General features: G+C 41.1%; 1 protein-coding gene across 8 annotated transcripts in view; it reads left to right on the top strand.

Moving 5' to 3' along the window:
• Positions 1–17403, top strand: part of UNC13B (unc-13 homolog B) — a 381168-nt gene that overhangs the window by 138735 nt on the left and 225030 nt on the right. For 4 of the 8 annotated variants that reach the window (XM_073343298.1, XM_073343300.1, XM_073343299.1 and 1 more), the window contains 2 exons: positions 2275–2497; positions 8385–8510. In XM_073343298.1, coding sequence (XP_073199399.1) covers positions 2275–2497; positions 8385–8510 — 349 coding nt within the window. The remainder of the gene's footprint in view (positions 1–2274; positions 2498–8384; positions 8511–17403) is intronic. The other 4 variants (XM_073343305.1, XM_073343304.1, XM_073343307.1 and 1 more) reach the window with 1 other exon arrangement.

The following is a 17403-nucleotide window of genomic DNA, read 5'->3' as shown; positions in this document are numbered from 1 at the left end:
ATGCATAATCGCGAGGTGGTTTAGTGGCGTTAACTGGAAAGTGTTATGCTGCACTGAGGGATGTCACCATTTCTTCATTATTCAGTATGCCCTAAATTGAGGGGTTTGCAGAAAAACATTAAGTAGTTGCCAGAGGGAACCCCAAATATTTAGTATAGAGTGAGACATACACACATGCTTCCATAATTATAAGTATGAGGTATAGTAACAGTGCCATTGTTTTAGTGTGATGCAAGTCAGCTGTGGTGACACTAACCTTCGAAGTAGCACTGTGTTATCCTTCTGAGGCTGGGGTCCCATTGTGCTAGATACTGGGCAAACAGATAGATGACAGTCCCTGCCCCAAAGATTTAGGACTTAACTTCTCAGGGGTAGTCAGCACCATTGCACATCAGGTCATTAAATTTTACACAGCAGGGCCGTATTGGTTTTGTTTGTTTTTGAGGAGTAAGCAGTTTTAAAATCCTTTTCTAAGTTGATCAGGTTTCCAAGACTGAGTGTTGTAAGGGGGAAATTGTTGATTTTTTTTTTTTTTTTTTTTGCTGCATGGTTACTGTTTCTGTATTTTATGGGGTTCCAGTTTTTCTTTTCCAACTAGAGTGCAAGATTGGCACCTCTTTGGTTTTTAATGAATCCAAATAATTCAACATAATAGCAATTCATTTCTGTTTAATGTATGGAAACTGACAAGAACTGCATAGCATTAGTCTATTAAGAAGCAGAAGACTATATGCTATGTTCATTGAAGACAATCAAATTGACTAGCTTTGATTTATGAATAGAAAGCCTGTTTGAAGGAGATTTCAACTAGATGTGCTGACGTTCTCCAGTGGAGGTGGTTTTTGTTTGCTTCCGTGTCAGGATATTACTATACCTTTGCACTATATTAAGGGAAACAGATTGTTTCAGTAATAGCAAACCTTAAATTATATGAAACAATAGAAACTGTTAAGTCAAAAGAAATGAAACCTTCAATGGAAAACATGTATCCATCTACTGTGGATAATTTCAATCTGGAATATCCAGAATTAAACTTCCATTTGTTTGTCAAAGAAATGGGGAAAGCAAACGAAGAAACCAACCTGTATTTTTATTTCCTTGCTCAGTCCCAATCAGTCTGTGCTGTGATGCTGGCTGATTGAGGCATGCATGAAGTACGGAATCAACTTCTCAGACAGAGCTTTGATTTGATTGTCCTTTCTATTCAGGCTTTGGTGCTAGTGGTGGTCATGAGGAATAATGGCTGATGGTTGTGATTTTTCTTTATTTCAAGCATGTTCGCAATGCACTTCACCTGCTTTATCACGGTTATCTATTTATTGACTGGAAACTTGCAAAGATAAAGTTGCCATACTGCACGGCCTAGTAGGAGCTTTATTTTTTAGGCCATGAACAGATGTCAGACTAGAAGTTTCATTTTTCTTCTCTTTTAGAAGGGTTATAAGTTGCGATCTCTTTCAAGGGAGAGGCGCAATATGTGGCGGGAGCTTTTTTGTTGCGATGGTATTTACACAACAGACATTTGTGTTGACTTCTTGAAGTTTCTAAATGGGACGATTAAATGTAGCTACAGGAATGTGTTAAATGTAGCAATTACAATAAGAAGAAATAACTTGTATACCGGCAGAGTTACTCTGCTAGTTGATTTTGGCTTTCCTCTTGACTGACAAGCATATGATAGCCTTTCGATAATCTCTGTCCCTGAGAGAAATGAAACATTTTTGATATTGGTAAAGTATGTTGAAAGGAGTGATACAGTGATTGTAAACATGTAAAGGGAAACAAGTTAGAAGCTTTTTTTAATTTCCTTTTCTGCTCCTCTGGTTTGATTGGGTTTTTAAAATCAGTCGCTAGATGAGCGAGAGTAAAATAAAATCCTCAGGGCAGACTCAACTTTGCACAGGGGAATGTACTTCTCTGACAACTGAATTGTTTTTATTAGGGTTTTTGCAACTGTAGTAAAGGAATCCAAAAAAGTTCCCTAAATTAAAAGCATCTTGTGCTCCTATTTGTCAGCAGTGGTTGAAGGGAAAACAAAAAAAGTAAATGTTGGCTTATAAGGACGTGGCAAATGAGAGAGAAGGAAAGGTAAACAGGGAACTCTTCAATATAAATTTGGAGAACATGAGCTCACACTCTGCATTGCCTTTTTAGGACCCCAGCATTACAGAAAAGGCCTCTTAAAAGACATTTTGCTGTGAAGTGTGAAATGGGTGCTGCTTGCCCATCTGAGTGGAATTGGTGAGTTGTGCTCTAACTACGTTTGTTTCTTAGCCTTGGAAGACCCTGATAGTGCAGTGGATGACAGAGACAGTGACTACCGCAGTGAGACCAGCAACAGCATTCCTCCTCCTTACCACACAATCTCACAGCCCAACGCTTCTGTGCACCAGTTTACTGTGCCCTCTCGCCTGCAGCAGCAGGGTGTGTCTCAGGACGCCTGCATGGACTCCATGCAGAGCTGTGATCTGGATTACCGGGAACGTATGGCCATCAGGTGGGTGCTGACTTTAAAACTGTAGCTCTTTCTCTGCCATTTGAAAGTTTACTGTAGATCCTGAAAGCATTATGCAAACTGATGAGGGACAGCCTAGAGGTTTTAAAAGTATTGTAATAAGACAGCACAAGGTATCCTCACCTGCCTTGTGAATAGATGTGCTCTTCTAGTCTAAATCTCCACCTTTGAATAACACAAGTACTGTGGCAGATCCTGCAGCCTAGTTTCATAAAAGAATTTTTAGAATGTGTTCAAACTTAGGAGCTTGATTGGTTCTATTTTTCCTTAAATAAATAAATAAATAAGGGTAGAATGATTGAAAATGTCATCTGGCAATTGTGTGCTACCTTTAGAAGCAAATGGAACTCAGTGTAGCAGTGCTGTCCTATGGTAAATTTCCTCTTCACTGGTGACAAATTAATTTTCTGTTTCACGTTAGCTGTTATCCCTCTATCAGCTGCTCACACAAAGATATTCAAGGAAGGAGCCTTTGTCTCTTCCCTTTTTCCTACCTGTTAGCACATAGCACTGTTGCATAACATGGGTTTTGCCTCAGTGTGTACCTGGTGCCGTAAGAAAGTACGGGTTTATTTCCAGAAATTGATATCTCTCCCCTCCCGCCCCCCCGGATCTTTTTCAATTTAAGGTGGTGTTTTGCACATAGCAGAACATTATACAGTCTATGTGGTTCTTCTTTTGATCACAAATCAGCATTTATCAACCATTACTTCACCCTGTCCAGCTCATTAGGTGAATAATAATAATAATCGTATTGCTTAAGAGCCCTAGTCGGGAACCAGGATGCCATACAAACACTTAGCAAGAATGCAGGCCCACAAAGCTTACAATCTAAATATATGAAAAAGAACAGGTGGATGCAATGGATAGGCAGTGGGAGCACAAGGAAACAAGGAGACAATGTTAGTGAGCTTGATAGGCATAGGTTTTGGAGAAATAGGACATGATGCTTTGATATACACTTCATGTGTTGAAATAATCTGGAAGGGAAGGGTAGTCGCTTGAACATATATCTACCAAAAAAGTGAGAGGTGCAGAGTTTTTCACTTTCTATATCAAACTGGTCTTATTCCCAAACCCTTGGCATACCTCCCTAACTGAGGGTACACTTGCATTCTGAAGTCTAGACATCAGTTGTTCTCATGGGTTGTGCTTATGTTTAATGGCATATCCTTAACTGTGGTGGTTTTATTATAGTGATCATACAGTTAACTCAGTCAGTTAGTATCTAATTAGAAATACCATATTTTACCAGTAAAATTCAGCTTTTACTTTGTCACTGCTAATGGGACTTGGTGGTACGTGTATTTTTGTACTTTTATCTATAACAGTGTGATGTATTATTCTCAATGCATTCTAGACCATTAAAGACATAATCAGATTCTTTCTCATGCATCCTGTGCAGTAGATAACTTATTACACATGGGACTTCCTATTCAATTATTTCAAACTCTTATTGTCATCTGTCCTTGCGCAGACGTGTCAGTGTGGCTTTGCTACATAGGCTTATTTTTTGCCCACTTTATCAAAATAGCATTTTTTTTTTAAAAATTCAACGTTAGGTGGCTGCTAGTGGGTTTTCTGTGGGGGAAGGGGATTGTGTGTGTAGTGGTGGTGGGGATTGCTTGTGCTTGCTGTTTACATTGCGCCCAGCTCCAGCATCTGTTTGTAAATTCGCCTTTTGTTCACAAACCAGTACAATTAATTCAGGGGAGTCTGATGGCCTGTGTTATGCAGGAGGTCAGACCAGATGATCACAGTGGTCCCTTCTGGTCTTATAACCTGTAAATCTATTAATCTCTTGGTTTCCAAATTTGAGTCCCAATAAAGAACTCCTTCTGCATCATTACTGGTGATTTGTCCTCCAGCTGTATGTGATTATGCTTGTAATTCTTTTGCAGTGTGAGCTTAGTGATTCACATCTGCAAAATGCTTGCTTTTATTGCATCTTGAACTCTTTACCTAGGGAGATGGTAGATTCTCCATCATTTGCAGTCTTTGGGTCGAGACTGGATATCTTTTTGACGGATATGCTCTAGCTCAAACAGAAGTTATGGGTTTGAGGCAGAAATTATTGAGTGAGGTTCTTTAGCCTCTGCTATGCAGGAGGTCAGACTACATTATCCCTTTTGGCCTTAAAATCTACGAATCTGTCACCACATCCTTGTGTTGGACAGATTTGTATTTCATTATGATTGCACGTTGCAAACAAATCTCTCTGCCACTTTGCTTGCATACTGTCTTTTTGCTTTGGTATGTATTCTTAATTAGACACACTTCTGTTCTTTCGCTGCTTGCTGAGAGCTTGACTACATTAGGGGGTTTTGCACTGGTATAGCTAGACCAGTGCTGTCCCTCAGCATAGATGCACTGTACTGCTGAAAGCAAGGCTTGTGCTGGTGCTGCTTTACCCCTGTGGGTGGTGATGATGCCTAGCTCTTTTCATCAGCATATCCCAAGGGAGGTCAGTATCCTTATCCCCATTTTACAGATGGGGAAACATGCTCGCTGGGGGATTGCCCTAATCAGGCTGCATCTGTGCAGCTTCATGGCTATGAAAATCCCGAATGCAGACATGCTCGAATGCTTTGATTTGTGAAGAACAATTTCCAAGGCCTCTGTAAAGGCCTGCTGTTTTTTGGAAAATCAGTTGTCCAGAGCTTGAACTGGTTAAAGAATTCTGTGATGAAAGTATGACTGGTTGGTGGTTTCAGTGGTTGCAGACATGTATTCCACTCAGGTATGGTAGCACCAAATGTACCAACATCAGAGGTTTTCCCTTTAGCAGTACTTGTGAGGGCAGTACACATGCCCTGTGTCTCCTTGTGGCTTGTCCTGAGATTACGTAATGTGGTGGCATCCTGTCCCCCTTCAATTACTACTTACTGCCAGTGGCCTTAGTCGCAGCTGTCCATGTGTGAGGCTTTTCCTGGTGGCTTTTTCCCTCTCTGTTTGTCACCAAGTTTTTTTCACTTTGTCAATAGCTTTGATAGTTGTTAGTGGTACCTGTAGTCTAGTTAGCTGCCTTCTGCCTCTGGAGTGGCAACAGACAGACCCTGGGACCCTGATTTTCCCTCAGAAAGAGAAAAGGGGTCACTCTGCATCTTGAAAACTGTCTCAAAAGAGGCTCCACAAGATGAATCAGGGATTCACTGGACATTGAATTCAGTACCTAAGGACACAGTTGTGACGCTACCATTTTCGGTACCTTTGAGCCCACAGAAGTGGACTCGCTCTGTTTGTCTGTGCCACCCTCATTGCTACCTCAGGACTCAGTGGGTCTGTTGATACCACTTGCAATTCCAGGCCCTTCAACTTCTTCAACACTGGGGCTAAGGTTGATGCCATCGACTTATTCAGTGCCAGTGATGAAACACATGCTGCCTTCAGCACAGGTGACTGTGGGCTTGGTATTGGTGCACTCCTGCTCTGTGGCACTGTCTGCATCCTCGCCTTGGTGCCAGGGGCCTTAGACTCCCCTCTGAGCCTGCACAGACTCAGTCATACTCCTCAGCACCGACAGGAAGCCATTTTCTGGACTTAATGGCAACCTGTCCTGTACCAACAACACTCCCATCCTCAGGACTGACTTCGCACCTTTCTTGTTGGTTTATGGGTAAGTCAGGATATCCTGTGACCCCAGCTCGGTGGCTTACGCCCATGCTCACAGACTATCCAGAGGGCTCTTTAGGTCCCAGTGTGGCGTCTTCTCCACATCTCGTCTCCTCCACAGTAGAAGAAATCTTGCAGGTCCTCTAAGCTCCCTGCAGGGGAAAGACATTGGTGCCAAGAGGTTTCCCATTCTTATAGCAATTACAAGCTATATTGGCCTCCTATGCTCTATTCCTTCTTGCAGTGTTCCTCCTGTGACTTGTGAAGAACTTTCTACTCTCACAGAGCTAGGACTCAACCCCAGTTGCAAGCAGACCTGCCTACCCTCAGGGGCATCAGCCTCTAGAGTAGCCCCCGCAGGGCTGTAGGAGTGTGTCCATCTTCTCGAGCCACAGCTCCCGGAGGACCCTTTGCCAGAGCAGCAACCACTCTCTCATGAGGTCACCTCAGCTGTACCAATTCCCTTCCCAACACGTCAGGCAGCTCTAGGAGTCCTAGATTCCTCATCTCCCCTCTTAGCAGGTTTTAAATCTTACCAGGATCTTCTCCAAAGGATTACTTCAGCTCTGGTTATATGGGGAGAGCCACGCTGGCAGCTGTGGGGAGTTGCGGCGAACCTTCCACCTGCCCTGGCGGGGGGACCCAAGCAACCCCAGGCCAGGTGGGGGGACCCAGGTTCCCCACAACTGCCAGTGCGGCTCTCCCCAACCTGGTTCTGGCCAGGGGGGCAGATCGGAGCTGCAGCCTGGCCGCGATAAGAGCTGGGCGGGCAGCTGTGTGGAGCTACTGCGGACCCTCCACCTGCCCTGGGCATGGGGCCTGAACAGCCCCCTGCCCAGTGTCCCTGCCCCCTAGGCCTCCTACCCAGGGCAGGTAGAGGATCTGTGCTGTGGTTCCTCACAGCTGCCTGCCTGGCTCTTACCATCAGCTGTGCACCAATACAAAATTTGTATCCACATCCATGCTGCTATTCGCAGAAATGGTCCAAGGGGATCCGCTTCCGCAGATACGGATATGAAGCAGATACCCGCGGATTTGCAGGGCTCCACGCATGAGAGATCAGGCAGTATCAGCACAAACAGTATCTCTGTGGATTGCTTCCTGCATCCATTCAGCATATGTCATAGCTAGTATTCCTCCTCCACAGATGTGCTTGGCTTAGTCAACAAGGGCCCAAGCTGCACCTGTGGCTTTCCTCGGGAATGTTCCCATACTGGACATTTTATAGGGCTGCTACTTGGTCCTCTGTGCATACATTTACTTGGTGCTGGGCTGTCACAGCCGCTTCTGATGGAAACGGTAATTGCTGTTCAAGTAAACGCCAATCCCATCTCCGAACTGTACTGCTTGGGAGTCACTTGAGTGGGATGCATATCTACAACCACTTGAAGAAGAAAAAACAGTGACTTACCTGTTCTGTAACTGAGGTTGGTATGGACACATCTTCCACAACCCACCCTCCATCCCCTCTTCTTCAGTCTTAAACCAGCTTCTCCAGTGTGAAGGAACTGAGGGATGTCAGGGCGGGGCTGCTTTTATATAGCCTCAGGAGGGGTCATGAGGAGACATAGGGCATGTTCACAGCCATGACGGGTACTGCTAGGGGAAAAATCTCTGACACTGGTGCGTTTGGCACAAACCCAGCAGGGCACAATACACTTCTGTACCCACATCTTGAAGAACAACAGTTACAGAACAGGTAAGTCACTTTTTTCAATTGTTAAATTTCGTAAGTATATCGGACTGTGTGTAGGAAAACATTAAAGACAAGGGAAATCTGTTAAAAGGACTTTAGCAGCCTGTTTCGGTCCAAAACTATTTTCATTAAAAGTGAGCTGACTCTCAATCAGTCTCCTATTCAATCCATCTAACCACTCTTTTGGTGGCATGCAGGTCACCATATTATCTAAGTGCCCATGAGGATTTATGTCTAGATATCTATTTTAAAAACGTCTCTAGAAATGCTGCATGGGAGAGCTTTCCTTTTCATGATGGTAATTTGGATCCCCAGTAAGGGTGATCCTGGTCCTTTAAGATAAGAACATGGATTTTTATTTCCCTCTGCCCTGGCCTGCCTAATATCTTTGTTTTTGCTCTTTCTTAGACTAGCCCATGTTTTAGTCCCAATAATGATGTGACTCTAGAGTACCAGACTTCCTATCTGTGGGTTTTTTAGTTGAAATTTTATTTGCAATATTAAGTTTGGAATCAATATGTAACTACCTGTCTTCCTGCTCTTACTTTATTTACTTTCAAGGCGATATGATAGCATAGATTCCACTGTGAGTGGCCGATCTGACCTAGAATCTGCATCTGAGTCTAGTCAAATGACAAGCCGCCAGTACTCGCTAGAAAGCAGGCAGTCTCTAGATTTGTCCGATAGGTGGGTTAACTTCTTTACAGCTAGATGTTTGTCTAATCTCCTTGATGTTGCTGTTGTGATGTCATCTCGTGATATACTTCAGCCGACTTTCATTGTTTGCATGCCTTCACTGTATTTCCGAACTGTAGCTTAATGATGGACTGATGTCATTGCTTGTTTCCATTCCAGGTGTTGTATTTAAGTTTGTTTGTTTCTTTTTAGTGAAATGTAACATTTTTATAAAGTAGGGGAAAAACTCTTAATTGAATACATTTCTCACATCAGAACAGGTCTATTCCTTTGATGCCTAACTGTTCTGATTATTACTGTAGAGTCTACAGACTTTCTTCACACATTCACATGGCTCCCTTTGCATTCAATTGTGACTTGTGTGCACTGGATCCAAGTGCTGGGTCTGCCCCTAGGAGGCATCCTAATTTGCTGGTAACTTTGTAAAACGACTTATCCTCATTACTGGCTTTAAATGTCTATTATAAAAAATTACAGTAGCTATTTTCACAAAACAGGATTCATTTTAAAGTAATGAGCACCTTTCAGATTAACAGAAACTTGCCTAATATTAGCAAAATATACAGTCCTTGAAATTCAAGTGAAAATGCAATTAACTGTTTGAGCATTCCTTAAATTATAACACCATAATCTCAAGACACCAAAATATATCTGAAGTTGCATTATTATAATCTTTCACCGATAACTCTTCTACTTCAAACAGCCATTCCTTAATTTTTGTAGAAGATCTGTGTCATAATTGTTATGGAAGTTTTTGACCCTGCAGACTATTATGGTAATGTTTGATCCCTTGATTTAAGAAATGTTATATAGTCTCTCAGTAGATGATGATCTTTCAGTGTCTACACCATTGTATGTGTTCCATGTTTTATATTTCTTTTGTTAATACATTTAATTCGCTGTTCTTCTGGTCTTCTCATTTAAACTGTCCTTTGAAAAAAATTTTAACTTTCTTTCCTCCCCTTCACTCCTTCCCCCCTTTTTTTGCCTTCTCTCCCTTTTTATTTTCATCTTTCGTCTATTAGACAAGGATCTCTAGTTAAAAGTGAAAAGGTCAGGATCATTCCATTTGATTCTGAAGTTGAAGAAGAAGAGTGGGAGAGTAACTATGAGGAGATAGGAAAACTGCTGATAGAGGAATTCCTAGAAAAAAGTAATAGAAATAGAAATTGTCAGGAAACAAATGTAAAGAAAACCCAAATGTACTCAAAAAAGGAGACTTTCAACCACCATGAAAGATCAAGATATTGCCAGAATGTGTGTGTGGAGTCAGGAACCTTAGATATTCCTAGATATCCTCAGGAATATGATACAATAGATAGGAGAAGGAAAAAGAAACTAAGATACAAAAATTTTGATGAGAGTGAACAAATAAGCCTACATTATAATGGAAGTCTACATTTTCCTGTGGAGAAAACAGTCTCTTTCAGTGGTATAGCAACTAGGTCTGAACCTAGCAGTGTTTTCCCAGTATATGAAGGAACTGAAAAATTTAATGGCTGCAGCATCGAAAATAAAGAACAGCTACCTGATTATCCAATTTTGCGTCCGTACAAAAATGGCCTAATGGTTAAAAGTGGCAAGTGGACCATCAAGCAGCGGGCAAACCATGACTGTGATGGCTCAGTTCACTTTCGCAGTGAAGAAGTAACAAATTCTGAACAACCAGTCAATACTTTTGTGCCATTAGATAACCTTGAAGAATTTGACAGCAGTGCTTCTGAGGAGCTTCAGTATTCACCTGTTTCAGATGATGAAATGGAAGAATTAGCTGTACTTTCACAAACATGGTACAAATCAAATGTTTGTCATCTTGACCACTTCACAGATAATCATGCTGCAGACTCAGTATCTCAGTTGCAAAAGGCTAACTGTGACAAAAAACATAGGACTAGAGGAGGCAAGTATGGCTATCCAGTGCAAAACTTGATGCTTTCTCCAGTTGAAGAGCCAAGTGAGGAATATGTTGATGCGCTGGATGAACTACAGTGTCTGGTAGAAACTGTATCTGAATACTTGGCTGAAAAGGAGGAAGAGATTAGCAAATTTGGTACTCTCCCAAAAGCGACAAATTCTGAGTGTGCGTCACTCATGCGGGATAATGCTGATAATTCAACGGAGAAATATGTACACCCTGACCAGGCAAAACCTGCTATAATGGAGCATAAAGAGAACAGCAAAGGCAAATCTGAATCTCTCCCAGACTTATCAGGTGTAAAGAACACAGTAAATTCCTTATTTGGTTCTTTCACTGAGAAGATAGGCTCAAGTACAAAGCACTTCACAACCTCTGTTGAAAAGCTTGTGTCTTCAGCACCAGAGAAACCAGAAACTCTAAGCCAATCAGAGGGTGGAATCTCAAAGAGATACTCTAGTAAACCTAAATCTGAGCATTTAGCCCCAGAAGTGAAAGTGGAAAGTAAGGCTGATATAAAAGTTTCCATACATTCATTATTACCATCCCAGACAAGCAGTGACAAAGGGGTGCCTGATGCAAACTTCAGTAACACAGAAGCCACTAAGAGAGAGGATATAACTTCTACAGCTCCTTGTCTTCAGGAGTCATCAGAAAACACCACCACGAGCCAGCAGCCTTCACCCCAGAATCAAAATTCAGTTATGAATTCAGTTTTAGGTATGTTTAATCCTTTAAAAATTTTCTCTGAAAAAGAAGTACCAAAAAAAGTAATCATAAAAGATGAGCAAACCAAGGAAGAAAGACCTCTTATAAGTGCTTCTGAGACAAACAAAAGTGAGAAATCCTCTGAAGAGAACACAATCACCAGTATTGTTTCTGAAACTAATCAAAATGAAACTAAAAGTGAGGCAGAAGTTAACACAAGCAGCAATTCTGTATCCTCAATCTTTGGTAAACTTACAAACTCACTCAGTTCCTTTAGCTTGAAAGCCAATTTTGAGGGTCTAGTAGTACCCAAGCAGGAGGGTGGGCCACAGAAGTCTTCAGATTTTCATCATGTGGCATATCAGCCTGACATAATTGTAGAAGAGTGTATAAACATTTCAGGAAATCAGTGTCCAGGTAATGAATTGGAAAACAAGCAAAGTGGAAGTAAAGTGGAGGTTCATTCACAACCTCCAGAGCAAGGTATAACATCTGATAAGTTTTTCAGTCCGCTCAAAAAATCCTTCAGCCAGTTATTGCTTCCTTCTGCTGAATCTGTGCAAAAAGAAGCCTCATCTGGATTCTCAAAAAGCCACAGATCTGAAGATGATATAAGACAAAACAGTTCCACAAATGAACATTCCTTCCCATTTACTGGTAAACTACAGATTCCTTTTTTTAGTGGTTTTGGTTTTTCAGACAAGCTGCAGAATACAAAAGAGAAAGGAAGCATTTTTCCTTCTTTGTTTAAATTTGCTTCTGCAGAAAACCTGGTAGCCTCAAAAAATCAAAGCAGTCAGAGTTTTAGTGACATAACTTCAGCGGTTAAAGATGAACACAAAAGTAGTTATTCAGGAAATGCCAAATTTTGCTCATTAAAGTCTACTTCAGTTCCAAATATACCAAATCATAAAGAGGAACCTATAAGAATAAAAAACACTCATAAGGAAAACAGTACATGTGCACAAGAAAATAGAAATCAAAAAAGTCCCTCGACCACCTTTAAAGTTACACATACAAAGTGTGGATCTGTGAATGGTCAGGAAAAAAGTAGAAATATAAAACAGGATATGACGACAGCAGGACTAAACACAACAGACTTAAAATCCATGTCTTCTGGTGGAGAGAGAGACCTTAAAAGCAAGGATGATACAAAGAAGAAAAACACACAACAAGGTTTGCTTTCGGGACGTTTTTGGTTTTCTTCTTCTGAAAATATTCCCAATAGGCAAGAGTTGTATGTTAAAAATGAAAGGGACAACCAGAAAAACAGTTCACCTGGATTATTTTCTGGAAAATTTAAATTTTCTTCAAGTGAAGATGTGTCTGACTGTAAGCAAGATGAGATGAAATCAAATTCACTTGCCCTCATGAAGTTTTTTGATAGAAGTGAGGAGTCCAACTTAAAAAAAAAATCCAGTGGTTCAGACATAACGTCTGATGCTGAAGGAATCCCTAAGGAAAAACAAGAAACTTCCAGCTTTTTGAAAAGTTTCGTATTCAGACCAAAAGAGAAACTGCATGACACAAAAGTGATTGAATCTTCCAAAACTAGTGATCATTTACCCAACGTAATAGTAAACAAAACAGAGGAACACCATATTCCCTACTATGGGCACTCTACATCTCAGAATGAGCTGTGCTCTCAACAGAGGGTACAAGACTTATCTGGGAAATCTGTAATTGGCAGGCAAATCCCTAACCAAGATACAGAATTTAAAATGTATCATACTCTCTTAAATGAAGGATCCAATGAATTTCTTAACTTTTCTTTGTTGGATGGTAAAGCCCATAACATAACGGAGCAGTATCCAACTTTTGAAGAAACAAGAAGTCATTCTAGCTTTGAATGGGAGTATGACACGGGAGAGTTTTCTGCAGACGCTCAGGAAGTAGCACAGCCAGTTTATTATGTCTTAAACCAGAACTTTGATGTACCTACTGAGTTTTTGGACTGGCCTGTGCCAAATGACACAGTAATGAATCTATGTAAAAAGGATGGAAATGCAAATGTTATCGACTGGAGAATAAATGGAAATTGTGACAGACAGAGTATAGATTTAAGTGGAATGTCATATGAATCCTTTGATCAGTTAGTGTTTCAAGAAGTCTGTTTAGAAGAAAATGACATGCGGGCAACTAGTTCTCTCAATGGAAATGGCAGTAATCTTACACCTTTTGAAACGGACTGCAACTGCTCATTAGAAGAGTTGCCTATGGACTTAAGCTACTCATCTGGTTGTGATGGAACTATGTGGACTTTAATTGACCAAGAGTCTATAAGTATGGATGAAAGTTTTGTGTATTCAACGTACAGTCAGGAGTACGAGCACTGGCTGACGTTGCTTGAGCATGGTGTATGGTGGCCATCAGAAGATGGTGAATGTGGATACTACATGTATAGTGATGGTCAGTATGTCTATTCACTGCTCACTGATCCGACAGGACAGTATGTCTATGTATGTGCACCTGAAATGTACTCGCATCAAGAATATTGGAGCTATAACTTTCAGATGGATTCAATTCCAAGGGCAGTGTTGGAAGATAACATTGCTGTTTGTGGTTTCAAAGTCCCTCTTGGCAGTGAAGATGAACTATTGTGGTTTGCTGAAGAGGAGCAGCTAGATAATTACCTTATAAATAAGCCTCTTGATTTGTCTGTAGCTTTGCAAAGAAGTGATCAGCTAATGAACATGAATTTGGAGACCTTTTCACAAATGTTTGAAGAGTCTATTTATTACCAAAGAGAGCAGCCATTAGATTTTTCAGGTTATAAACTTCAAAAACTCAAAGTAGATTTTAGGCCTGAAAAGGAAAGTGGGTATTATTCAGAAGAACCTCTACTAACCCTTGATCTTAGAACACATTCCAAAGTGACTTCTAGTTGGATGTTAAATAAAGAGTTTGACATCAAGCAATCAGACAAAACCATCCCTATAACCACTTCTGAGAGTGGATCATTAGGATTTTTTGGCTTCCATCTGTTTCAGTCCTCTCATAAAACAGATGAACTTTCTGCATCTGCTGAAAGTTGGACAGAATTCAAAAAGACTGCAGAAGATAAAAAAACACCAGTGAACAAAGTCGCATCTTTATTTTCTGCTTTGGGTGGCTTAATTGGAAAGGCTTCAGGTTCTGACGTTGAGTTTTTGGAGGAGTCTACCATGAAGACAACAGGTACACAGTCAAAATTATCTGGACATAAACATGATGTTTTGTCATTAACATCAAAATTAGGGGATGATACACAAACTGGGCAAAAGACTCCCACTGAGCCTGAATTAGGGAGAAATGGTGTAACAGAATTTCATAAACTAGAATCTATTAGAAATGAAAAGCATGAATTTACTCAGATGAAAAACATCCATATGAAAAATCAAGGATTAACAAAATCATCTTCTCAACTAAGCCAAACTACTCCTGATAGCAAGGCAAATAGAGCAGATAAGACCATTAAGACAAGTCCAGTTTCAAGTCATCTTGGACCCCAAGTAAGTGGTGAGGAGCACAAGAAACCTCAGCCAAATCAGAACCAGTCGTCCACAGAGCCAGAGGAAACTTTATTTAAAAGTGCTTTGAAACTCTTTAGTTTAGGAGAAGATTCTTCTGCAAGTTCAACAGCTGAAAAAAATCAGGGTTCTGGATTTTTTGATTTCTTTAAAACACAGGTGAACAAAGGGCCGCAGCCATCAAATCTGGCAGAAAATGATAAAACTGTTCAGGAGAGAAAGGAGACTTCAGGTATATCATCATTGTTTGGTTCCCTGGGGGATATCTTCAAAGGAGATGCAGTCTCTTCTCAACAATTGGCAAATGCCACTGTTCTACCAAAAACCGATAGAGTTCCAGTTGAGTTCAGAGAGAAATTTGAAAAGGCAGGCAGCCAGCATAGTAGCATGCAGTCCCTTTCTTCTGCCATTGTTGGAGAGATTAGAACAGAGACTCTGAACAAGCAGACCTCGCCTAGTCATAGTATACAAATGGAGCAACCAAGCAGAAAGGTAGAAGAGGAGAACAACTATTGCAAAAACTCTGGAAATGCATTGAACAAGCCAGTACACACAGGTCCCAGAATCGGTCAATTGAGAGAGCCCCCAATGCAACACAGTAGTGCATCAGTGGTTATGCCAAAGCAACAAGGAGATAATCTTACGAGTGTCATACCTGATAAAATGAAACCAAGTAAGCCAGATCAGACATCTAGAGAGTCAGGGTTTAGTTTGCCTTTCAGTTTTTCAAATGCCACTGCTTCAAAATCACAGCCAGCACAACCACTCGGCAGGAGCATATTCTCATTCTTGAGTGGACCAGAGACCCCTACATCTTCAGCATCTGCTGCTAATGTTCCTAATGCTGAGCAGCTAGAAACAGAAGGGCTATTTAAGCTTCCCTCCTTCTTTTCGACTGGTCCGACAGTCAAGAAAAACGTGCCTCAAAGTAGTTCCAGCTTTAGTTTCTTCAATCTGACATCTTTTTTGGATGAAAAACCACAAACTCCTCCAGAGAAGGAAAACATTGTAAAACATGCTCAGCAAGCAACCTCTAAGCCATTTATGAAGCAAAGCGTTTCTGTTGACTCTAGTATCAGAGTTACCAGACAATCGGGGTTAGACAGTAAAAAAGAGGCTCCTGGTATTGTGGAGCCAGTGGTTGGCAAACAAGAGACATTGAACAACTTCCCCAGCAATGCAAATGAATTAAATGCTCCCATAGAAGAGTGGTCAGTAGAAAGCGTTGCTGAAGTAAGCAAAGAGAGCGGTGTAGAAAAGCCTTCACAGGTTGACAGGAATGCCACAACAGAGCCAGTTTCTTCCGATCCTTGCCTTGAAGTTTCTAAGTTACAAGAGGACAGTGAGTCCTTTTCTCCAGGGTTTCAGGAGCCAAAAGAACATCTCCCAGACAGCACAGGAAAGGAAGAGTATATTACACCTTCCTCAGCTAAGGAAGAGTATTCATGTTCAAAAGGACAAACTTCTGGAAACGGGGGTGGCAGTTCAGTTTCAGATGAAAAAAACAATTTCACAAATTTAAATGACTTAAATGTTACCAACAGTGTATCAAAGGAGGTCATCTCAGAAGAAAAATTGAATGTACCCAAGCATAAATTACCTGGGCACAAATTACCCGAGCCTTCCTCTGGACTTAGATTAAAACAGGCACAAGAGTCAAAGTCTTTCTCAAAAATGCCAGAAACATCTCATTTGCAAAACACACCCAAGGAACCAGAGAATGACAAATCAGTACTGGATTCTTCAGTGGAAATATTTTCAAGCTTCATGACAAAAGTGAAATCTCCTAGAACTTTATCTGGCTTGTTCTCCCACTCTCAAACTCCAGCCGCTCCTAGTGCTCAAAAGAAAAGCCCCTCCTTTTTTGGTCTCTCTTCTCTCCCAAGTGGGCCATCTCCAACTTTCACAAATGATGTTTTTGGCATTTTTAAAGGTGCAAAAGAAACATCAAAAGAGGAGGTTTGTCTGAAACCCACTGCCAAACCTCAAGAAAGCAATTGTGGGAAAGACACCATAGGGTCAATTCCTATAAAAGATTCCAAAAAGCTAGAAGAAATATCCGCAGCCGAAGTGTCTGAAATAAAGACCAGCAATTCTCTGAAGGAAACTTGCCCATCAGACTCAGAAGAGAACTCCACAAAAGATTCTAGTGTGCAAATAGATATTGGAGAAGATCAAAGACTTGAAACCAGTCAAGAGAAGTCTCAGCTAAATGCTTCAGAAATGTTGGTTTCAGGTGAAGATCAAGTGCCTGAAGTACTTCAATTGAATGCTAATTTACAGCCCTCTGTAGAGTTGGGGAATGATGACCTGTGCCATTCAGATTTGGACAGTGCAATCGGTACAGAACAGACAATAATAACTGGCCAGACATCTCTCGATTTGTGTCACTTAGATGTGGGCACTACACATGTAACAGAAGAACCAACAGAAGAAGTTGCCACTGAGGTGGATGTTAACTTCTCCCAGGTTGACCTTAATAGTGTACTTGAACTGGAACCCAGAGCTCTAACTGATGAGGCAGATGTAAATTTGTGCCAGTCAGATCTGAGCACTACTCTTGAAACAGTAGTCGTCACTCCAGGGGATCAGGCAGACATTAATGCCTACCAGCCAGATGTGAATCGGACCCTTGAAATGGAACCAAATGTTCCTGCAGAGCTGACAGAACATTTAACAATGAATGAAACGACTACAGGAGCAACTAGCCCCAAATATGATTTGAATAAACAGTGTGAACCAACGAATGTTC

Source organism: Lepidochelys kempii, chromosome 5 (assembly GCF_965140265.1).
Source record: "Lepidochelys kempii isolate rLepKem1 chromosome 5, rLepKem1.hap2, whole genome shotgun sequence".
NCBI classification, from domain to species: domain Eukaryota; kingdom Metazoa; phylum Chordata; order Testudines; family Cheloniidae; genus Lepidochelys; species Lepidochelys kempii.
This window is presented reverse-complemented; position numbering and strand designations above follow the sequence as displayed.